This window comes from Musca domestica, unplaced genomic scaffold (assembly GCF_030504385.1).
Source record: "Musca domestica strain aabys unplaced genomic scaffold, Musca_domestica.polishedcontigs.V.1.1 24, whole genome shotgun sequence".
Classification (NCBI taxonomy): Eukaryota; Metazoa; Arthropoda; class Insecta; order Diptera; family Muscidae; genus Musca; species Musca domestica.
This window is the reverse complement of record NW_026712272.1, coordinates 10,383,217-10,409,263: the sequence shown is the minus strand read 5'-3', so window position 1 is coordinate 10,409,263 and position 26,047 is coordinate 10,383,217. Positions and strand designations below refer to the sequence as shown.

At 35.9% G+C, this 26,047-nt stretch overlaps 1 protein-coding gene across 4 annotated transcripts in view; it reads left to right on the top strand.

Moving 5' to 3' along the window:
• LOC101890508 (atrial natriuretic peptide receptor 1) overlaps positions 1–26,047 on the top strand; it is a 292,597-nt gene that overhangs the window by 226,747 nt on the left and 39,803 nt on the right. For 3 of the 4 annotated variants that reach the window (XM_059123408.1, XM_059123409.1, XM_059123410.1), the window contains one exon: positions 1,966–3,327. The exons of the other annotated variant lie outside the window; for it this stretch is intronic. In XM_059123408.1, coding sequence (XP_058979391.1) covers positions 2,463–3,327 — 865 coding nt within the window. In that variant the 5' untranslated portion in view covers positions 1,966–2,462. The remainder of the gene's footprint in view (positions 1–1,965; positions 3,328–26,047) is intronic. 4 annotated transcript variants of the gene reach the window in all.

Sequence of the window (26,047 nt, the reverse complement as noted above, 5' to 3'; positions counted from 1 at the left end):
GAAGGAGTGGACCGATGTATTCCATCTTAACACCAAACCTTGGGTTAATAAAAATATTCGAATATGTGAAATTTGAAGACAATCGGACTCTTACATCACACTTTATAAGAGTTATAATTATTTAAAATTTTGGCACTTTGTGAGGGAGGTACTTGATGGAGTGAACCGATATTGTCGATTTTCGCTCCTGACCTAGAACTGATACAAATATTAGGATTTGCAAAGTTGGAGCAAAATCGGATTATCCTTTCTCTTTGTGTGCAATAAATTATTTTCTTCGAAAATTTTTACATTTTTGGGAGAGGTACGGTGTTGACCGATGTTGCCCGTCTCCGAACTGGATATAAGTATGATAATAATATTTCGATATACCAAGTTTGGACCGAATCGGATACTACCTTCGAGAGTTATCGTACGCACCAGGCAGGCAGACAGACGGACGGACGGACATCGCCAGATCGACTTCAAATGTCCTGGAACAGATTTGGTCCAAAGAGATCTAGGATCTAAAACCGTTATTTCGACGAGACACGTTTTGGCCGTATCAAATTGTATACCCTCTCTAGCCATATGGCTGAGGGTATAATTGGGGATTATATCGTTTTTTTGGGGAGGACATTGACGCAACGATTTTTCTTTTTTTGTTTTTGTTTTTTGATACGCAATGGAAATAGAGATTTCCTTTCTATGATGACTTATAGTAAAATTCGCTGGGGAATACTTTTGTTTTTGGTGATACCCTTCTAAAATTGTGCTTTGTTGGAGATTTTGGCACAAATTCACACAAAATACGGCTTTAACTTTAAATGTTTTTTTTTTAATTTCTTTGAATTTTCGACGTTGAGGTAAGACTTGGACTCCTGATGTCTTCTGGGACCTAAGTAGAATTTTATGACAAATAATTTTGTAAAATATTTAAATGTTTTTTTAATTTCTTTGAATTTTCGACGTTGAGGTAAGACTTGGACTCCTGATGTCTTCGGGGACCTACAGTAGAATTTTATGACAAATAATTTTATAAAATATTTTGACTGGCTGCGATCCCGTTTAAGGGGAGTTTTTAACCATATTTTCAAAAGAGGACCAAAAGACTCTCATCGAAATAACGGTTGGCTCACTTGAGGGTTAAGATTTTCCTCCAAACAATTCCTCGTATTTCTAGCTGCAACATTGCCGAAGACATTATATACCTAAAATGCGTAGATTCCAAGGAATTTAAATTTCAATTTTGGTATTTGAAGTTCGTAATGAATACTACAGCCTATGCCTGAAAATTGTCTGCGCAGGTCTTCGTATAGCCTCGATATAACGGTACCTCCCGATATTCGGTATTTTGATGATTTTAGCGACATTATTTACCGGAATTGATTCAAATTTGGTATCTGAAATTCGAAATGGATATTACAGCCTAACACAGAAAATTGTCTGTGCAGGTCTACGTCTTCTTATAGCCCCATATAAATGTACCTCCCGATATTCGGTACTTTGATGATTTTTGCCACATTATTCACCGGATTTTTTAATTTTTTAAGTTTCTCATTTAAATTTTGTAATGGCTTATGACAAATGTTACCTATGCAGGTCCATGTCGTCGTATAGACCCTAATATAACAGCTACATTCGGTATTTTTAAGATTTTAACAGAATTTTTAACGGATTTTATTTATGTTTTTTTCATTGCCAAATTCGTTGGTGGGTATTCAAAGTTCGGCCCGACCGAACTTACAGCTTTTTTACTTGTTAGCTCTACTTTCATAATCTGCTGGATTTTCCCCAAATTTACTGAAAAAATGCAATTTTGTCGCACAGAGTTATCTATAGTCTATTATCTGTCGAGGAGGGGGGATGAAGAGCTTTATTTCATCTTCTCTAGTCTCCCCCTTTCTCCTTAACAAGGGAAGACCCCCTACAACTCTTGACTCCATCAATCTCATTCAATTTTTTTTTCAATTTCCCCTTCAAAAGGAGAAATTTACAGGATAAACAAAATGCCATCTCACATTTGAAAAAAAAAATATTGACTCAATCCCAAAAGAACAATGAGAAAAAATGTGAAATAATTGTCGGATTCGAATAGAAAATAAAACTAAACAAATGAATAATGAACTAAAGCAAACATAACAACAAAACAAAAAAACACCGAAGGAATTATTACTAATAATAACAACAACAACTAAAACAAAAACAAAAAAATAAACAAATAAAGGAAAACAAAGAACAACAATAACAACAACAAAGAAACTAAAAAATGAAAAGAAAGAAAGTGATTCATTAAAAAAACAACAACAACGACCCACAAACAATTATGCAAAACTACAAAAAAAGCAACAACAACAACAAATATAATGTAAATGAAAAGAAAACAACTACAACAACATAATACCAAAACAACAACAAAAATTAAAAAAAAAACATAAGCGATACAAATCAAAAGATTGAAATCCCTCCAGCTCCAAAGGAAAATGAAATTGAATTTCCACCTTCCCAACTTCTCGTCTGGATCTCTTCATCTTCTCTTGCTACTGCCATTAGTCTTCAACCATTTGCAGCTCAATCATGCCCAGGCAACACAAAATGTTCTCCCCTTTAAATCCAATGATCCCATGGCCATCACCGAAAGGCTACAAGTCTTTCGGGCCCCTGGCTCCACCACCACCTCCACCACAACATTACGGCGCTATGGCAATGAAACAGTGCTGCGCAAAAATCTCGTCTTTGCCGTTCTGCTGCCCGGCATGGAACTGGACAATAAAAATGACTGTGTCTTGTCCAGCGTATTGGCTGTCCTGGAGTTGGGCATAAAACATGTTCATCAAATGGGCTTTGCCCATAATGCCCAGATTGACTTCACCCTGATCTCCAGGGATACCAATTGCTCATCGATAAACGGTCCCATTGGATTCTTTGAGATCTATATGCGTTACCCGGAGATAAATGCTGTCATGGGTCTGTCGTGTGAATATGTGTTGGCGCCCATATCACGCTATGCGGGGGTGTGGAAAATTCCGGTACTCACCTCCGGTGGTAGTGCCAAGGATTTTGGCAACAAGGCTTCGTCGTATCCCACTCTGACTCGACTGCGCGGCTCCTTGGCCAATAATTTGGGTAATGTTGTCAAGGGTATTTTGGAAAGTTTCAATTGGACCAGCACAGTGCTGATCTATCAGAATGAGGACACCAAGACCAAGGGGAATTCGGTGTGTTTCTTTTGTGCCGTCGTCGTGCATGACAAGGTCCATTCGGATTATCAGCAGGCCATCGATACGGAGAAATGGACCAAGGCCAGCATAAAATTGCTGCTGACCACGCTGTCGAAAAAGACCAGGAGTAAGTATGAGAAGATTGTTTGACCTACGTTTTTTTTTTCAAATGGGAAAAAATATTAGAAAAATTTTGAAATTTAAAAAAATAGAAAAAATTTTTTGAAAATATTTTTTGAAATTGAAGATTGTTTGAAAATTGTTTGACTTACGTTTTTTGAAATGAGAAAAAAAAAAATTAGAAAAAAATTGAAATTTAAAAAAATAGAAAAAAAAATTGAAAATTTTTTTTGAAATTGCAAATTGTATGAAAATTGTTTGACATACGTTTTTTTTTTTTTTTTGAAATGAGAAAAGAATTAGAAAATGTTTGAAATTTAAAAAAAAGAGAAAAAAAATTTTGAAAAAATTTTTTGAAATTGAAGATTGTTTGAAAATTGTTTGACTTACGTTTTTGGAAATCAGAAATAAAATTAGAAAAAAATTTAAATTTAAAAAAATTGAAAAAATTTTTTGAAATTGAAGATTGTATGAAAATTGTTTGACATACTTTTTTTTGAAATGAGAAAAAAATTAGAAAATGTTTGAAATTTAAAAATATGGAAAAAAATTTTTTGAAATTGAAGATTGTTTGAAAATTGTTTGACTTACGTTTTTTAAAATGAGAAAAAAAAATAGAAAAAAATTAAAATTTAAAAAAATAGAAAATTTTTGAAATCAATTCAATTTAAATAGAGGGGGCAAGTCCCCCTCTTCTAGAATTTTTTGAAATCATTGGATTAACATTTCTTGAAATCCTTATATTTAAGGTATATAGTGTCTTCGGCAATTTTACTTCGAGTAATAAGAGGAATATATAATTTGAAAACATTAACCTTCAAGCGAGTCACCAAATAGAACCTTTTGGTCCTTCTTTTGAAAAATTATTAAAAACTCCCTTTAAATGGGATCCTAATGAGTCGAAATGTTCTACAAAAATGTCAATTATAAAATTTTACTACATGTCTCGGAATACACCAAAACTTCAAAACACAACTCAAAAACACGTTTAAGGGTTAAAAGTTGCCTTTTTGAAAATATTCTATGGAATCCATCTATGGAATCTATGGAATCCATGCATTTTGGGTATATGTTGTCGTTGGCAATATTTCTGAAAACAAAACGAGGAAAATTGTGGTAGAAAACTTTAACCCTCATTCGAGTCATTAAATGGGTCTTTTTTGTACTTCTTTCCAAAAGTGGTTAAAATTCTCTTTAAACGGGCTCCTGATGAGTCAGAATATTCTACAGAATTGTTGGTCATAAAATTTTACTATGGGTCTCGGAACACACCAGAACTCCAAAACTTATCTAAATGCCAGAAATCGCTAAAAAATAAAAAAAACACACGTTTTAGGGTTAAAATCGGCATTTTGAAATTATTCGAGTTAAGATTCTTTGGAATCTATGCATTTTAGGTATATGGTGTCGTTGGCAATATTGCTGATAACAATACGAGGAAAATTTTGGTTAAAAACGTTAACCCTCATTCGAGTCATTAAATGGGCCTTTTTGGTCCTTCTTTTAAAAAATTTTTAAAAAATTCCCTTTAAACGGGCTCCTGATGAGTCAAAATATTCTACAAAATTGTTCGTCATAAAATTTTACTACAGGTCTCGGAACACACCAAAACTCTAAAACTTATATAAACACAGAAAATCGCTAAAAATAAAAAAAAAACACGTTTTAGGGTTAAAGTTGTCATTTCGAAAATATTCGTGCTTAGATTCTTTGGAATCCAAGCATTTTAGGTATATAGTGTCGTTAGCAATATTGCTGATAACAATACGAGGAATATTTTGGTTGAAAACTTTAACCCTCCATCAGGTCAACAAAGGGACCTTTTGGTCCTTCTTTTAAAAAATAATTTTATAGTCCCCTCAAACGGACTCCTTATGAGTCAAAATATTCTACAACATTGTTCGTCATAAAATTTTACTATAGGTCTCAGAAAATACCAAAACCCTAAAACTTACGTAAGGACTAGAAATCGTTAAAAATAAAAAACACGTTTTAGGGTTTAAGGTTAAAATTTCACTTCATCTAAGTTTATACAAAATTCTCCTAGAAGACATGTCAGAGACAAAAATATTCTCCATCAAAATTCAATATTTCACTACAAGTCAATTCGAAAATTTAAATCGGGAGGTAATCAAAAATTGGGCTGAAAAGTTACGCCAATTTTTATTTTTATATTTTTCAAAAAAAAAAAAGTTGCCTGGATGCTTAATCTCAAAAATCTACACCCCACCGTTACTTCTTGGAATTGACGAGGCAATGAGTCACCAAAATAACACATCCTATTGGAAACCCATCTAATATTCTGCGGCAAGTGCTTTTTATCCATTATTCACTTGGATAATTCTATTCCCCCATTAACCTTTTCAAACTTAATTTAGAAAATATTTAATTTGACAAATTTAATTTAAATTTTCATATATATCAACTGCCTTCGCACAAACCAGGTGTTCGCATCATCGTCATCCAGCTGCTTTGTTATTTTTGTTTTTCTATTCTCCCCTTTATTTTTGTTATCCTTTTAATATTTTTTACATAGTTTTTCTGTAAATGTAAACATTACAACCAATTTTTTGTTTGTTTCCATTTCTTCTAATTCTTTTCATTTCTCGGCCTCCGAAGTAAACAAAATTTCACCGCCTATAAATCACCACCATTCGGTACCGAATTCACAACTGCAGCATCCGCACACAACGATGGCTAACCATGGCCAAAAAAAAACATTTTCCACCTGTTTTGCAGTGAATAAGGTGCGAATTTATTTGGCACCCGGTTCCTTGAAACGATGCGCGGCAGCAATCTTTGCAAACGCGCGTGGGCCGCAATGCATTCAAACAAATCATAAGTGCATGAATATTTATCAAGGAAATGTGAGGAAATAATTGCTGGTAAATGGCGAAAATTTCATGGTAGATAAATCATTAATGGTTTTGCAGAGGGTGACGGGGGCAGTAATGGGTGATTAATTTAAATATTTGGTGAAGGAAGGGGAATTACAGATTTTAATGTAATTGAATGGAAAATCTGTCGGATGGGAATACATACAAAAATTGGGAAAATTACTTCAAATAAAAAATATCGCATGATATATTTTTATGAACGTGACATGAGATACTTCTTTAAAGAAAATTATAGCATGAGATAGATTTTGAAAAAATTCAAATTTTTCAATATTTACGAGGAAAATCCAGCAGATTATGACAGTAGAGCTAAAAAAAAAAGAGGAAACATTTATCGTTGGCGTCTTGAAAGTTTACCTCGCAAAGTAGCCTAATTAGGGGGAGAAAGTTCCCCCCTCCCTACATTTCTTGATATTTTCAGATCAAGATGCCATGGAATCTGATGATTATAGGTATATAGTGTCTTCGGCAATATTGTAGATAGAAATACGAAGAATATTTTGATATGAAGTATTAACGCTCAATCGGGTCAAAAAAGGGTTATTTTCGGGTCTTTTTTTAAAAGTATGGTTAAAAACTCCTTTACAATGAGATACTAGAAAGTCAAAATAGTCTACAAAATTATTTGTCATACAATTCTACTATGGGTCTCAGAAGACGGCAAAAGTCTAAATCTTACCTAAACGCCAGTAATTCATATAAAAGGAGAGATAAAAAAACGGCAACCAACTTCAGACTGCTGTCATTTGCAAGCCACTCGTCCGACAGCTATTAAAATTATTCCAGTGACAGCTTATTATATTGTTTACAAACCTTCAAAAGCATTTTGGTGAGAATTTTCCAGAAAAAAAATTAATCGTGATGGAATTCAAACGTGATAGTGTGATTTCTTTATATTTGGCTGGAAAACCACAAGTGGCTATGGTTAGAGCACTCCACCATTTAAATGTGAATAAATCGTTTATGTCTCATACCATCGCTCGTTACCATCATGCTCGTAGCGTAGCCCGACGTCAAATAAATGGACGGAAGAAAACAGCAAAATCTACAGAAATGGTTCGAAAAGTAAAGGAGCGACTTGATTGAAACCCGCGTCGCAAAGCCCGAAAAATAGCTCGTGAGCTGAACATATCGCAATACACCATCCGGCAAATATTGAAAAATATTGAGCTCGGGATAAAGCCATTGAAATTCCAAATAGTGCAAGAACTAACACCGCAACGGAAAGAAAATAGACTCAAGAGAGCTAAAGAGTTGCTTTGCCTGGCCGAAAGTTGTGAACTGCCGAATTTGGTTTTTTCCTCTCCGATGAGAAAACATTCGTTGTCCAACAGTTTGTAAACAAACAAAATGGTCGTGTTAACTTGCCAAAGAGGTCAGCTGGAAATGTGCACCTTCGGTTGGCCGGCCACCAGAACTCATGCGCCGGCCATGGTGATGGTGACGGGCCGCCATAACAGCCGATGGTCGCTCTCCGCTCGTATTAATCGCCCATGTGGCATCAGATTAAATGCCAAATATTATTGCGAAAATATTCTGGAGGGTGTATTAAAACCTTGGGCACGCAAACATTTTGGCCGCAGACCTTGGACACTCCAACAGGGCTCAGCACCATCGTACTCAGCACGCGCCACCCAAGAATGTTACAAAATGAGGTTCCTCGCTTCATTTCCAGCGTACAATGCCCACCAAAATCTCTGGATACCCACCCATTAGAATATTGTGTCTGGAGCATTTTGGAAAGCAAGGTTGGCACTTAAAAAATACCAAAGTGTCGATCACCTTAAGCAAGCGCTTGGCCGGGAATGGGCCAAAATACCGCAGAGCAACATTCGGGTAGCGTGTGACGGTTTCATTGGCCGTTTGAAGGCCATAATTCGTGCCAAAGGTGACCAACTCGAACAAATCTAAACGAATTCTGAAATTTGATGCTATTTTCGACATTTTTTGCTTTCATTCAATGAAATTTAAAAAAAAAAAATAAAAATTATGCCATTTGATTTTGTTGCACCACCTCGTTATCACAAACCTACCACAAGAAGGGACCACAACACAATTCTTATACCCTCCGCCATAGTATAAAGGGTATATTATGTTTGTCATTCTGTTTGTAACACTTCGAAATATACATTTTATACCCCACAAAGTATATATAAATTCTATGACGATTCAGCGATGTCCATCCGTCTTTCCTTCCGCCCGCCTGTGGAAATCACTCTAGCTTCCGAACGACATAAAGTAGGTTGTTAAAATTTTACTCAAATGTTTATTATGTTTGCAGTACTTTTGGCATTGAAAATGGGTCACGTAGGTCCATGTTTTATGGCCCCCATATAACGGTACCTCCCGGTATTCAGTATTTTGATTATTTAGGCGACAATATTTATCGGAATTATTTCAAATTTGGTATTTGAAGTTCGTAATGGATAGTACAGCCTAAGACAGAAAATTGTGGGTGCAGGTCCACGTCTTCGTATAGCCCCAAATACCTGTACCTCCCGATATTCGCTATTTTGATGATTTTAGCGACATTTTTCACCGGAATTGTTTCAAATTTCGTATTTGAAGTTCGTAATGGATACTACAGCCTATGACAGAAAATTGTCTGTGCAGGTCCACGTCTTCATATAGCCCCCATACAACGATACCTCCCGATTTTCGGTATTTTGATGATTTTAGCCACATTATTTACCGGAATTGTTTCAAATTTGGTATCTGAACTTCGAAATGGATATTACAGCCTAACACAGAAAATTGTCTGCGCAGGTCCACGTCTTCGTATAGCCCCCATATAACGATACCTCTCGATATTCGGAATTTTGATGATTTTAGCGACATTTTTTTTACCGAAATTGTTTCTAATTTGGTATTTGAAGTTCGTAATGGATGCTACTGCCTGTGACAGAAAATTGTCTTTGCAGGTCCACGTCTTCCTATAGCCCACATATAACAGTACTTCCCGATATTCGGTATTTTGATGATTTTAGCGACATTATTCACCGGAATTGTTTTAAATTTGGTATTTGAGGTTCGTAATGGATACTACCGCCTAAGACAGAAAATTGTCTGTGCAGGTCCACGTCTTCGTATAGCCCCCATTTACCTGTACCTCTCGATATTCGGTATTTTGATGACTTTAGATACTTTATTCATTTTTTTTTAAGTTTCGCATTTGAATATTTTAATGGCTTATGCCAAAAGTTACCAATGCAGGTCCATGTCGTCGTATAGACCCTAATATAACAGCTACATTCGGTATTTTTAAGATTTTAACAGAATTTTATTGTTTTTGAGAATTGCCAAATTCGTTCCAAATTGTGGACGGTATTCAAAGTTCGGTCCGGCCGAACTTACAGCTTTCTTTTCCAGCGATACTTTTTCCCATAAAAAATATCGCATGTAATATTTTTCCCGTAAGCTCGTCATAAAACCATTTACGTTCCCTTGCCCCTCACAGCTTTCATCCATTTGCAATTGACAATTGAGCTGCAAATGTAATCTGGCATTAATAGTCAATCATCAGAGGCCCGGCTGCAACCGGAATGAATGAATGAATGATGGATCGATAGATGGCAGACCAAATGTGTCATGAAATCAATTAGAAATTTAAATGAAATCTTAAACGGTTCGAGTAATCTCACATATAAGGCATAGGCCCTGGGCATTGACGAAGTGACAGGAAGAATTATTGCTTAACTATGAATTATTACAGCTACGGCTACCGCGGTTGTTGTTTTTGTTGTTGCCGTTGCCATTGTTTTATGAATTCCAGTAATTTGCGTATTTCAAATAAAGACATTAACAACTACTTTTTTTCTCAAACTATTTGAATAACAGACGTTATAAAATTCTGAGGTTATGTCATAATGACATTTGATTGCCAGCCATTGTTAATCCTTAAGGAGATAATCTCCCTCCCTCTCCCTCTCTCTTTGTGTCTTTACATAATAATATGTAATTTCTAACAATTTTCTTGATGGAAACTTGTTGGGCGTCTATCTCCTTGAACCCATTCCATTTTCGATCCATTTTGAGTCATTTGCAATTCAAAGCATTCCATCACATGCTCCGGCATGTTACTTTCGAACAATTCCCAATAACCAGAGTCCATTAGAATAACTAGAAGTCATTAATTAAATTGAATTACTTAATTAATATTACATTAGTATTGGTAAGAGGGGCGGGTGTTTTGCTAAGACAGAGAAAGAGAAAAAAAAAATAGCAAACAATTGCAACAACAACAACAACAGCTAATGGAAAAGGGTCAATTTATCATGAAGTCACGTTTGTAAAGCCCTCAGTAAAACCAGGGCTCTATCCGGGGCCTTCTGTCTTGCTCCCTCTCTATCTCTCTCTCTCTCTCTCATATTAAAATGTAAACACATTAAACTACTCCCAATATCTCATCAAATAGTTTCTTCTTTATGAGAGGACAGATAGAAATAAAAAAAACCAACAAAACAACAAGAGCAGCCACCGAAATGTCTCTGGGGCTCTCAATAAATATAGGGCTCAATTAAAGGGCGCTCTCTCATAACACAATATAAAAAATGAGAGTACTACCAAACTCAATCAAGTCATTCATTCTATCTAAAAGAGACCAACATATAAATGTGACATTTACAATTTCTTTTCTGAATATAAAAATCGAAGAAAATTCAAACCGCCGTCCTACGAAGAACCTTCTGGTGTAACTTCCCAACTAAAAGCCTAGATACTAATATAATATTTTGGCCACTCTTTCTCTTAATTTCCCAGCAAAATCCCATGCCCCCTTCAAAATTTGAGAAGCATTCCGAAATTATCACATTTCATATTACCTTAAAAGATCTCTGACAAAGGGTAAAACAACTAGCCCCCGAGCGACACCACCACACCATGTCCAACAAATGTAACAAACGGACAGACAACGCCGCCACTCAATAAAAGTCAATTTTCTAACATTTTTATTGAAAGCCATAATTGATGTAATGAAGTATTCATTCATTGTCTGTCTAATAGACCGATGGCCGAACGATTGGCGTACATGCGTAGCCATTGAATTGATGGCAATTTAATTGGAGCAATTGGAAATGTTTTTTTTTGGTTTTATCGTCGTTATATGGCAGGCACATTGTCGTGAAGCGAGGTGATGATTGCTTTTTTGTTAAATGATAGCGAACATGAAATGGCAATGAAACAATGGGAATGGAAGGACAGACTCATGGTATTCTAATGAGAAGAGTTATGGGCCTAAATACCTATATAAGATTCCCTGAAAAGGAAGAAGGAGACCTTCTTCTCCCTTTCTAGAGAAGGAGGTGACCTCTTCCTTCTCTTCTAGAGAAGGAGGTGACCTTCCTCTCCTCTTCTAGAGAAGGAGGTGACCTTCCTCTCCTCTTCTAGAGAAGGAGGAGACCTTCCTCTCCTCTTCTAGAGAAGGAGGAGACCTTCCTCTCCTCTTCTAGAGAAGGAGGAGACCTTCCTCTCCTCTTCTAGAGAAGGAGGAGACCTTCCTCTCCTCTTCTAGAGAAGGAGGAGACCTTCCTCTCCTCTTCTAGAGAAGGAGGAGACCTTCTTCTCCAATTCTATAGAAGGAGGAGACCTTCTTCTCCAATTCTATAGAAGGAGGAGACCTTCTTCTCCTCTTCTATAGAAGGAGGAGACCTTCTTCTCCTCTTCTAGAGAAGGAGGAGACCTTCTTCTCCTCTTCTAGAGAAGGAGGAGACCTTCTTCTCCTCTTCTAGAGAAGGAGGAGACCTTCTTCTCCTCTTCTAGAGAAGGAGGAGACCTTCTTCTCCTCTTCTAGAGAAGGAGGAGACCTTCTTCTCCTCTTCTACAGAAGGAGGAGACCTTCTTCTCCTCTTCTATAGAAGGAGGAGACCTTCTTCTAGTCTTCTATAGAAGGAGGAGACCTTCTTCTCCTCTTCTATAGAAGGAGAAGACCTTCTTCTCCTCTTCTATAGAAGGAGGAGACCTTCTTCTCCTCTTCTAGAGACGGAGGAGACCTTCCTCTCCTCTTCTAGAGAAGGAGGAGACCTTCCTCTCCTCTTCTAGAGAAGGAGGAGACCTTCCTCTCCTCTACTAGAGAAGGAGGAGACCTTCTTCTCCTCTTCTAGAGACGGAGGAGACCTTCTTCTCCTCTTCTAGAGACAGAGGAGACCTTCTTCTCCTCTTCTAGAGACGGAGGAGACCTTCTTCTCCTCTTCTAGAGACGGAGGAGACCTTCTTCTCCTCTTCTAGAGACGGAGGAGACCTTCTTCTCCTCTTCTAGAGACAGAGGAGACCTTCTCCTCTTCTAGAGACGGAGGAGACCTTTTTCTCCTCTTCTAGAGACAGAGGAGACCTTCTTCTCCTCTTCTAGAGACAGAGGAGACCTTCTTCTCCTCTTCTAGAGACAGAGGAGACCTTCTTCTCCTCTTCTAGAGACAGAGGAGACCTTCTTCTCCTCTTCTAGAGACAGAGGAGACCTTCTTCTCCTCTTCTAGAGAAGGAGGAGATCTTCTTCTCCTCTTCTAGAGAAGGAGGAGACCTTCTTCTCCTCTTCTAGAAGAGAAGGAGGAGACCTTCTTCTCCTCTTCTAGAAGAGAAGGAGGAGACCTTCTTCTCCTCTTCTAGAAGAGAAGGAGGAGACAATCTTCTCCTCTTCTAGAAGAGAAGGAGGAGACAATCTTCTCCTCTTCTATGGAATTAAGAGACCTTCTCCTCTTCTATAGAGGGAGGAGACCTTCTCCTCTTCTATAGAGGGAGGAGACCTTCTCCTCTTCTATAGAGGGAGGAGACCTTCTCCTCTTCTATAGAGGGAGGAGACCTTCTCCTCTTCTATAGAGGGAGGAGACCTTCTCCTCTTCTATAGGAAGAGGAGATGATCTTCTTCTGTTCTAAAGGAAGAGAAGAAGACCTTCTCCTCCACAGGAGATCTTCTCTGCTACATAAAGATTATGTGACCCTTTCCTCTGCTACAGAAGGAGAAGGGGACCTTTTCCTCGAGGAAACCTATTCCTTTCCCACTGGATAAGGAAACCTACTTGTTTTCTTCTTTTGCAGGAGAATGAGAACCTTTACTCCTCTACAGGAGGAAGAAGGAGACATTCTCTTCTTCTGCCGGAGAAAAAATTGAGCTTCTCTCTATCTCCAATATAACTTCTCCTCACCTTCTGCAGAAGGATAGGTCCTTTTGTTTCCTCTTCAGTAGAAGAAGAAGATCATCTTGTTATTACCTCCAATCTGCATCTTATTTGTATTTAATAAATTTCAATATTATCTACAAAAGTTTAAAAATAATTAAAATTCTAAAGTATACCTGACTACTCCAGTGGCACACCTTTGCTCTTAGAAGTTTTTTTTTGCAATTTATTAAAAAACTCAACTTAAAACTATCACAACTTGTTGACCTAACCTAACTGGGAGCTCATTAACGGTGGCAAAAGGCGTAATTTCAAAACTTTTTCTGTTTCATATTCTTTTATGACAGTTGGAAGCAAACGACGCCAGCGGCCGGATAAATAAGAATACCAGCAGCCAACTATCGGAGCTACCATTCATGTCAGTGACTAATTGTCGGTATTATCAGATAAAATAAAAAAAAAACAAATTAACAAAATACGACGATTATTTCAGCACGTTCCACATTTCATTCTTAATTTTAGCTTATCTTCGTTTTGATGGGGTGTCTTTTATGGAGGCATTTTATTGTGTTTTTTTTTTTCTCCATTCTCCACCCTATTTTTTTAGCTTTTATTGTGTTTACATTTAACTGCAAAAGGCAGAGATTAATTTATCCGCTGGTGTGAAATGTTCACACTTACACTTACACACACAAGCAGAAGCACGCGCACACATACTTTTTCTGACATTTCCACGAATGTGGCATTGACAGGCAGCCTTTCGGACGTGCCATCGCAGAAACTTTGTATGGGAAATGAAAGAAAATAAACCAATAACGGCAAGAAAGCCACAAACTGGCAGGATGGTTGAAAGGTTGAGCGTGCTTGAAAGGAAGTTTGAATGAAATACAATTTTCCCCAAAAATGTCCAAAAAGTTCAAAGCAAACTTGTTGCGAAAAGTACATTTCCGCCTTGTTGCTCTTATGGGAAAATTAATACATTTTGAACTAGAAAAAATACATTTAAAAAATTTATGTTTGGCGGTTTTTATAAGCCTGGGAAAAATATTTAAAAAATAAAAAATGTGGCTCTAGTAGTCCTTGAATAAATATTTTAAAAATCCGCCTTCAGTTTCTGAAAAAATATTTAAAAAAATAAGTTTAGAGTAAATGTTCGATTGATCTACAATGATTTTAAAATGCAGGATTGATAGTTCCAATAAGCCCTCAAAATTTAAAAAAAAAAACACCTTTCGATTGCTTAAATAATCCTCAAGAAAATATTCAGAAATTATCCCCTTTTGGAGGGATTAAACGTAATTGAAAATATATTTAGAAAATCCATGTTTGGAGGTACAGGGTGAGATGAAAAAACTGCAACAAACTTCAGACTGCTGTCATTTCTAAGCCACTCGTCCAACAGCTGTTAAAATTATTCCAGCGACAGCTCATTTTATATTGTTTACAAGCGTACAAAAGCATTTCGATGAGAATTTTCCGGAAAAAAAGTTATTCGTGATGGAATTCAAGCGTAATAGTGTGATTTCTTTATATTTGGCTGGAAAATCACAAGTGGCTATCGCTAAAGCACTCCAGCATTTAAATGTGAATAAATCTTTTGAATCGCTCGTTACCGTGATATTGGTAGCGTAACCCGGCCGACGTCAAGGAAGTGGACGGAAGAAAACAGCATCATCAGCAGCATGGTTCGAAAAGTAAAGAAGCAACTTGATCGAAACCCGCGTCGCAGTGGCCGAAAAATGGCTCGTGAGCTGAACATATCGCAATATTCCATTCGGCAAATATTGAAAAATGGGCTGGGGGTAAAGCCATTGAAATTCCAAAAAGTGCAAGATCACCGCAACAGAACAGATATAAAAATAGACTCAGAAGAGCTAAAGAGTTGCTTTGCTTGGCCGAAAGTGGTGAACTGTTGAATTTGGTTTTCTCCGTCTCCGATGAGAAAACATTCGTTGTCCCGCAGTTTGTAAACAAACAAAATGATCGTGTTTACTTGCCAAAGAGGTCAGCTGAAAATGTGCACCTTTGGTTGGCCACCAGAACTCAAGCGCCAGCCATAATGATGGTGTGGGCCGCCATAACAGCCGATGGTCGCTCTCCGCTCGTATTAATCGACCGTGGCATCAGAATAGATGTCGAATATTATCGCGAAAATATTCTAGAGGGTGTATTAAAGCCTTGGGCACGCAAAAATTTTCGCCGCAGACCTTGGACATTCCAAAAGGACTCAGCACCATCGCACTCAGCACGCGCCACCCAAGAATACAAAATGAGGTTCTTCGCTTCATTTCCAGCGCACAATGGCCATCAAAATCTCCGGATACCAATCTGTTGGACTATTGAGTCTGGTGTATTTTGGTTGGTTTGGCAAGGTTGGCACTAAAAAATACCAACGTGTCGATCGCCTCAAGCAAGAGCTTCGCCAGGAATGGGCTAAAATACCGCAGAGCAACATTCGGGCAGCGTATGATGGTTTCATTGGCCGTTTGAAGGTCATAATTCGTGCCAAAGGTGGCCAATTCGAACAAATCTAAACTTATTCTAAAATTTGATACTATTTCCGACATTTTTTGCTTTCATTCAATAAAACCAAAAAAAAAATGTAAAACTAATGGCGTTTAACTTTGTTGCAGTTTTTCTATCTCAACCCTGTAATCTTTACAAAAAACATTTTATGTTCATATATTTAAAAAAAATATTTATTTCAAAACCAACTATACTTGCATATTTAATTCATATCTAAACTCCTTCGCCTAAATTTGATAAAGTATTGTCTCATGCAAATGTGGCACCCAACATGGGTCGCAAAAACCATAGATGGCTGTAGTAAACCTAAAGAAATATTTCTTTAAAATCCAAATTAGGTGGCTCTCAAAATCCTTAAAAAATATTTAAACCAGTAAAGAAAGTCTTAAAGTCGGGCGGGGCCGACTTTATGATACCCTACAACATTTTGCTAATTTAGTAGAGCTCCACATTACAATTAAAAGTTTTTTTTGAGAAAATTCAATCATACAAGCTATGATTATACTTATAATTTAAAGTTCAAAGGACTAAATATGCCGAAGCATTTGTATCTTTTAAATTCGGACTTGTATTGCCCATTTGGTGCACAATTTATTTGAAATCGGAAAAATATATAAATGGGAGCTATATCCAAATCTGAACCGATGTCGATAAAATTTGGCAAAGATATTTCTGAGCTGTATTTGATATATTTCCCTGAATATCGTTGTTACGGAGTGCATATTACGGCTGTGGGTAACAAATATAACAAATCGGATGAACAATATATATGGGAGCTATAGCTATATCTGAACAGATCTTCACCAAATTCGGCATACTAGCTTCTAGGCTCAATTCGGCCGTAAATGCCAAATTCCATCCCATTTGGACAAATATTAGACGTTTGGTGTACAATAAAAGGTAAGTCGGACGAAGTTATATGTGGGAGCTATATCTAAATCTGAACCGATCTCGATAAATTTTAGCAAATGTATTTCTGAGCTGTATTTGCTATACTACCCCAAATATTGTTGTTACAGAGTGCATATTACGGCTGCGGAGGTCAAAACTAACAAATCGGATGAACAATATATATGGGAGCTATAGATATATCTGAACCGATTTCGATCAAATTTGGCATACCTATTTTCAGGCCAAATTTTGTTGTATGTGCAAAATTCCATACTATTCGTAGATATTACACGTTTGGTGCACAATAAAAAGCAAATCGGACGAAGATATATATGGGAGCTATATCTAAATTTCGATCGATTATCTCCAATTTCAATAGGGTTCGTCCTTGGGCCAAACAAATGCTGTTTGAAAAATTTCATCTTAATCGGATAATAAATGCGAACTGTACTTTGTTTACAAAAATATATGGACAGACGGACGGGCATGCATAAATCGACTCAGAATGTGATTTTATGCAGATCATCAAATGGAACTATAGGTCTATCTCGTTTCTTTTTGCCTGTTATATGCACAAAGACATAATACCCCGACCACCTTGTGGTGTAGGGTATAAAAATCCACGCTTGGTGGTCCCAACGTCGTTGGTGGTTCCAAATGCTTTTAAATCTAAGAATCTTCAAAAATATTTAAAAAAATCCACACTTGCTGGCCCCTAAACCTCCTTGAATCAATTCTAAAATGGTCCTTACATTTTTTTCAAATCCTTGAGAAAATTATTTAAATTCCATCCAATAAAAATTATGAACTTATTACAAATCTAACTATCCACCCATATTTTAATTTGTATCCGAACCCCCTCAACCCCTTTCCCTTAAATTTTAATAGTTTCTGATTTGAAATAAAACGTTTTGTCATTTTTTATATTTTTTTAATTAATTATCACAAACTATGGCCACTATTATTATTTTTCTTATTGTTGTTGTTGTTGTTTTACAATTCTTATCTCTCGATTTTCAATAACAGTCAACGTCATCATCAATGGATGAGTGGCTATACATTTTATTGACAAACTAGAGTTCCGCTGGCCGAACTGAGTCCAATACTTTGACGGACTGCAACAACTTGATCGAACTGCATATGCAATTACAACAAAACCAACAACAACAAAGTCATCTAGAAATATTGAAAACAATAATAGATAAAACAATTCAATATCTTTCTGTGTGTGCATTCTAATCGACTGATTGTGTGCCAATCAAAAATCCAGTCAGGCTTCAAGCCAGCAGCTCTCGGCCGATAATCGAAATGACTAAAAGAATGTGTTGTCGAATGAAGCCAGTGAGCTTGTACATTTTACACGCTCAAGTGATGTCGGAAAACAGAAGTGTTGAAAATTTCAAGTTTTCGCCCCCCCCCCCCCCCCCCCCTACCCCCCATAACAATTCAATTAGTCTTTGATTAATGGTTGAATATTGAAAACTACAAAAAAAAAATAAAATGATGAAGGGGGGAATTGATACGGCCAAATCGAAATAACGGTTTTAGACCCTAGGTCTCTTTGGACCAAATCCGTTTCAGGACATTTGGAGTCGATATAGCGATATCCGTCCGTCTGTCTGGCTGGCTGGCCGATTGGGTCCAAACTTCGTACATAGTAACATTTTTGTCAAACTTAGATAGAGTTCGGAGATTGGCAATATCGGTTGACTCCTTATGGTACCTCCCCGACAAAAGGTAGAAATTTTCAATGAAAATAATTTATTGCAAAGAAAGAGAAAATATCGTCTGATTTTGCTCCAACTTTGTAAATCCTAATATTTGCATCAGTGCTAGGTCAGGTGCGAAAATGGACTATATCGGTCCACTTCATCCAGTTCTTCCCCCACAAAGGATCAACATTTTGAATAATTATAACTCTTATAAAATATAAGTGTCCGATTATCTTCAAATTACACACATTACAACATTTTTGTTAAACCAAGGTCTGGTGTGAAGATGGGATATATCGGTCTACGCGTTCTGGTACCTCCCTCACAAAAGTTAAAAATTTTTAATATTCATGGAGCTCATAAAACACAAAATTAACATCCGATTCCATTCAGACTTGGCACCTCTCAATATTTCTATCAGCATAAGATCTGTTATAAAGTTGGGAGAGATTGGACCATTCCTTCTGGTACCTCCCCACAAAGGGTCAAAGTTTTGAATAACCAAACGATTGTGAAATCCTAAATAAGCATCCTGTTCTCTTCAAATTACACACATCACAATATTTTTATTAACCCAAGGTCTGGTTTGAAGATGGGATATATCGGTTCACTCCTTCTGGTACCTTCCCCACAAAGGGTCAAAATTTTGAATATCCATGAAGCTCATAAAACGAGAAAATAACGTCCGATTTCATTCCGACTTGGCACCTCTCAATATTTCCGTCAACACAAGATCTGCTATAAAGATGGTAGGGATCGGGCAATTCCATCTGGTACCTCCCCCACATAGGGTTCAAGATTTTGAAAAACAAAACGCTCAAAGAAAGCAAAATAAGCATCCAAAACATATCTCATATAAAGTATAGGAACTAGAATCTGGCATGTAGTAATATTTTTATCAGGCTAAGGTCAGCTACGAATTGGTCAATATTGGCCAACTGCCTGGGAGGGGTCAAAAGTTTGAATAATCATAACTCAAGGCTGGAGTATACATCTGTCGACAAAACCGACAAATACTTTTTTTTTGCTTTTTTGGGCAGATAGAGGGGAGAGAGACAGAGAGAGTAGGAATAGTTGGAGAGAGGGTATAGTAAGGGAAGAGAGAGGATAATTCAAGGCTGGCGGTATACATTCGTCGACAAAACCGACAAATACTACTTTACTTGTTTTGACTTTGTTTTGGGCATCCCCTTTATTAGGGGAGAGAGAGAGAGAGAGTGGGAAAGCGGAGAGAGGATATAGTAAGGGATGAGAGGGGGAAGAGTCAGGGAAGAAAGAGAGGGGATAGTAAAGGAAGAGAGAAGGTTGAGTCCGGGGGGAGAGAGTGGGTTGAGTGTGGGGAGAGAGAGGGTTGAGTGTGGGGAGAGAGAGGGTTGAGTGAGGAGAGAGAGAGAGGGAGAGAGGGAGTGAAGTAAATTGGCCTTATTTTTCCAAAGATGTCTGAATTAGAATAGAGCCTGACTTTTTAAACGACCCTAGTAACGGAACGGGCCTACATCTTTCGAAATTCACATTTCCGCTCATTATTTGAAATCTCTGCTCCTTTGGGTTGAGTCAGGGGAGAGAAAGAAGTAAATTGGCCTTCTTTTTTCAAAGATATCTGGGTTGAAATAGAGTCTGCCTTTTTAAACGACCCTAGTGACGGAACGGGCCTATATCTTTCGAAATTCACATTTCCGCCCATTATTTGAAATCTCTGCTCCTCTGGGTTGAGTCAGGGGAGAGAGATAAGTAAATTGGCCTTCTTTTTTCGCAGACATCTGAGTTGGAATAGAGCCTGATTTTTTTAAAGACCCTTGTGACGAAACGGGCTTACATGTTTCGAAATTCACATTTTCGCCCATCTTTTTGAAATCTCTGCTCCTCTGGGTTGAGTCAGGGGAGAGAGAGTGAAATAAATTGACCTTCTTTTTTCGCAGATATCTGAGTTGGAATAGAGCCTGACTTTGTAAATGACCATAGTGACGGAACGGGCCTACATCTTTCGAAATTCACATTTCCGCCCATTATTTGAAATCTCAGCTCCTCTGGGTTGAATCAGGGGGAGAGAGATATAAATTGGTCTTCTCTTTTCACAGATATCTGAGTTGGAATAGAGTCTGCCTTTTTTAACGACCCCAGTGACGGAACGGGCCTACATCTTTCGAAATTCACATTTCCGCTCATTATTTGAAATCTCTGCTCCTCTGGGTTGAGTCAGGGGGAGAGAGAAGTAAATTGGTCTTCTCTTTTCACAGATATCTCAGTTGGAATAGAGCCTGACTTTTTTTAACGACCCTAGTGACGGAACGGGCCTACATGTCTCGAAATTTACATTTCCTCCCTTTATTTGAAATCTTTGCTCCTCTGGATTGAGTCAGGGGAGAGAGAGAAATAAAACGGCCTTCTTTTTTTCGCAGATATCTGGGTTGGAATAGAGCGTGACTTTTTAAACGACCCTTGTGACGAAACGCGCTTACATGTTTCAAAATTCACATTTCCGCCCATCTTTTTGAAATCCCTGTTCCAATGTGTAATCCTTAAAAATCTTTAAAATTCTCCAAAAGCCATAAATTAATTTGTTTTGGCTTGTTTTAATTTTTTTCTGGGGTGAAGATAAATTTGAAACACAAACCGTATTACCTGGTGAAGGTAACTGAGATAAGAAGTGTTTATTTTCTTTATTTTTAACTGAATCAAAAAAAGTTAAACAACAAAAACATCAACAACAACACATATGTTTGTTGGCCCACATACTTGAGAGATGGCTTAGCGGTGTTCTTGGCAATTATTTGTTTATCTCCTTTAAACAAAACGTCAAAGTCAAATAACCTCAAATAAGTAGATTAGACGGCAGCCAAACAGTGATTTGTGGATTTTGCAGTCATGGCAGTGGATGGTTTTGTTTAAAAAAATTGAGAAAGAGAGGGAAATATGTTTTTTTTTTCTTATTTTAAACAAATATATGGGTCAATGAGGTGATTCAATTAAGCCATGCCATCATGGAGGGGCAAACGGAATTTTTTGACATAAGAATATTGCGGATAATTGAAGAATGCAGAGTAATGAATATTGGTCCACGTTTTCCTATATCCTCCATATAACAATACCTCCAAGTCGGTATTTTTAGGCTTTAGGTTACATTTTCTACCTCTTTTTTTCCAAATTTCGAAATTTGTGGTTGATTCTGGGTTCTACAACCGAATTTAAGGCATATTCTGTATTTTGTAAATTTTAGCCACGTTTTTTTTTTTTTTCACGGAATAATTTCAAATTTGGTATTTAAAACTCGAAATAAATAAAATCGTTGGAGAATCCACAGCGATGAATTGGTTATTGAATATAATTCCCAACATTTCGCCTAAGATTCCACCCTATCACACCTAACCCCTGAGGTCTTAAGAAGTAAAATAACGTAGTATTGCCATGTCATAATTGACAAAAATCCAATCGGTCAACGCTTCTTATTTTATTTATTTTTCCCCCTTTTTTTTTTTGTTTATTTATAAACACGTCTCAGAAATTTCATTTTAAATATTGATTCAACATTTGCATTTAAACGTAAACCTGTTAAATTTAAATAAAAGAAACGTTCAGTGACAAAGTGCGAAATGCAAATACAGATGATTTATTGTTTTTATTTAAAAAAACAAGAACAACAACAAAAGAAAACATTTAAAAAAACAACAGTATTTAATTAAATAATATGTAATTTTGGTCTGAGACTCAGGTGAAAAAGAAACTCTATTCCCTTACCTTAAGGGTTAATGAATTTTTAACTCGAAGATATAACAATGGATTTTTTTTTTTTGAAATATTTTTTTGAAAAAAAAAAACAATTTTTGATTTTTTAATATATTTTGAAAAGATTATTAGAATATTTTAAACGTAGTTCTGGGTGTGAATTTTCTTAAAATAATTTTTTTAATAATTGTTTGAATCACGAAACTTTGATTTCTATAAAATTTTCTCAAAGATTAGCAGAGTCCCCAAACTTGGATTGTTAAAATCTGTCGTCAAGGGCTTTTAGATAGCACCAAATGAGGATCTTTGAATATTTTTTCAAGGATTACAGAAGCCACTTATTATCTTTAGGATCCACGTTGGTAGCCATACCTGCATAATATAATATATTATTAATTATTTAAACCTCTGGTCGTTATCAACCTTCCACTAGTTAAATGGGTAGATTACTTTACTAGCATACGTTTTTAGGTCACATCTGTGTCTTTTGTAAACTTTCTACTACTCTGGGCCTTTTTCGAATGAGAGTGTAGTTAGAAATCTAGAAGTAGCACGATTAGTAACATAGCTTAACAAGCCTTTAACACATACGCATTTACAATCAATATTTCATTTATGCCCCACATTGGGCGCCACTCTTTCCCCTACTTGTAGTTCGATGGGTATTTTCAGTACATCAGCCGCCAGGCATTTAAATTCATATTCAATTTGGGCGCCAATTTTAATATAAAGTATAGTCAAGTAGCTTTAAATTCATACGAGTACAAGATTGCTACGTCGATCTCCAGACATCAATTTCTTCATAATTCAATAACGTTTTAATGCTATTCGAGGATTTCTTGAGCCTATTTCTTGAGATAGAATTTTTAAAATATCTTTTAATTTTTTTTTTTTTTTTTTTTTTTTTTTTGAGGATAATTTAAGCCGCCAAATATGAACTTTTAAAATATTTTATTAAAGGTCCATTAAGGGTTTCTAAATGTGAATCTTTTTACATCTATTCAACGGATTTTCAATTTTTATTTTATATTTTCCAGATCTATTGGATCCAACAAAAGTATTTTTTTAATATTTTTTTTCAAGGGTAATGAGCGCCACAAAAATACATTTTTTTTTAATATTTTTAAAGGATTATTTTAGCCTCCAAAAGTGAGTTTTTAATAATGTGTGTTTAGGCAAGTTCCTACCTTTCTACATTTTTTTAAATGTTCGGATTATGATTTCTAGGAATGCGCTGATTTTATGTATCTAATGTCTTCTACAATATTACGGATGAAAACACGAGCAATATTTTGGTTTAAAATATTAAATCTGGAATGAATCAACAAAGGGGTCTTTTTGGTCCCTTTATTAGATTATGGTTAAAAACTCACTTTAAACGGGATCGTAGCAAGTCCAAATATTTTACAAAATTATTTGTCATAAAATTCTACTATAGGTCCCTGAAGACATCAACAGTCTAAATCTTACCTAAACATCAGTAATTAAAACCGTACTTTCTGTGTGTTTATGGGAAAATCGACTACAAAACATCATTTTTGAAGCCTGACGCCAAAGACAAAAATATTCTTCATAAAATTTTACTATAAGTCATCAAATCGATATTTTATATTTGTATACCAAAAAATATTTACTTCAGAATTCCAAAAAACGAAAATATCTCCTTTCTTGATAAATTTTCACCGGCCACTTTTTAACTTGATGCCAGCGAGTAGCATAAAATTTGATTTTAGGTAGAAGTTGTCAGAAGAAGAAATATTCTACACAAAATTTTACTAAAAATTTCAGACTAAAGCATGTATCTAAGTTCAAGAATTTTTGAAAAAATTGCATTCGAAGTTTGTATTACAAGTTAAAATTATGTGTTTTTAAAATCGTACTTCATGTGAATTAAGTTCCTTCCAAATGCAAATAACCTCTACTCACCATCATTTTAGAATAATGACGTTAAGGACAAAAATATTCCTTATCAAATTTCAATATAAGTCACAATAGAAAAGAAATCTCTATTTCTACAGCATATCATGAAAATAGTTGCATCAATATTTCCAAAAAAACCAAAAATATTTTTTTTATATTTTTTTTACTGTTTTCGGGTTGATGCCTGAAAGTAACATAAAATTTCGTCTTAGGCGGAAAATTTCGTCTTCTGACAAAAGAAGAGATATTCTACACAAAATGTCATTACGAATCTCAGAATAAAGCACACATCATGGTTTAGTAGTTTTTGAAAATAAAATGTATTCGAAGTTTGTATATTACAAGTTTGAAAATATGTGTTTACCTTAAAACCATACTTCATGTGAGTTTATGTGAAAATCACCAACACAGCATCATTTTAGAAAGACGATGTTAAAGACAAAAATATTCTTCATCAAATTTCATAACAAGTTACCAAAGAAAAAAATCTCAATTTCCACCACATATCAGGAAAATATTTGCATCAATGTTTTTCAAAAAAAAAATATTTTCTAAATTTTTTGGATAATTTTTTAGACTTTTTTCGAGTTGATGCCTGAAAGTAGCATAAAATTTCGTCTTAGGCGGAAGATGTTAAAAGAAGAAATATTCTACACAAAATTTCATTACAAATCTCAGAATAAACCATATAGCTTGGTACTATGGGTTTCAAGAAAATTACATTCGAAATGTAGGTGCTATAAGTAAAAATTATGTGCTTGCTTTTTTCACTGTTAATTGAACACGTTTTCGATCCAAGTCAAAATCTCCTTTGTACTTCATTTTTTTGGTGACAGTGTCAAAGGAAGAATTATTCTAGATCAAATTTCATTGTGAGTCCCTGCACAAACGAAATTTGTATATTTCATAGGTACCATGAAAAACTATAATTAATTTTAGTTAATAAAAACCTTATTTCTGATTTCACTGCACAATAGCCTAAGTCTGAGTTATGACTAATTTCAAGTAGACACAATAGAACTCGTTTTTAGAGTTTTAAAATATTTTTCCAGGGTATTTAAGTGGTTGCCAAAAGTAGATTTTCAAAATATATCCGCAAGGATTATTAAGAATTATTCTAAAATATTTTCTTAAGCATTATCAGAGCCACGAAATGTGGATTTTTGCATATTTTTTCGCAGCAATTTGTTTTGGTATTTAACATATATTCTGAGAAAACATTTATGATTTATACATATGTCATTGACACAATTCCCACACATACCACACACCTGCATACTACACACATATGTACATGCATGCGTGTATGTGGTCAACATCTCTGTAAATGACAACTAAAACAAACAAAAAACATTTATGACATGTAATTCCATGTCACCCATCGGCACATTTCCGACTCTCCAAACAAATACTTAAATACTTCATTATTTTGACGCAATAAATGACGTCAAATATTGCTGCTGCTGTTGTTGTAAAGTAGCGTCACTAATTAGTTTGAGCCGTTGTCGCAAGTCAACAAAATAAACAAAGATTGGCGGAGTAAGAGGTGGGGAATAGGGAGGGTATCTGCAAATGACCATAAAACACGCAAGCCGGCTTCTTCAAAAGACAAAAATTCCGGTAGCAATTCGAACCTCAAAAATGGCATTTAAGTAATTGACAATATTTGTTTTTTGGTGTTGTTAAATGTGTTGTTTGTGCTATTTTTGTTGTTGTTACTTATATGCGAGTGAGGAGGGGAATTTTGACAAATTTATGGCATGGAAAATAATCTAAAAATGGGAGGACGTTTGTGGGTCTTTTTTAGAAAAAACAGATAAAAAAGCTGTAAGTACGGCCGGGCCGAACTTTGAATCCGTTAAAAATTCTGTTGAAATCTTAAAAATAACGAATGTAGCCGTTATATAAGGCTCTATACAACGACGTGGAACTGAATAGGCAACTTTTGTCAT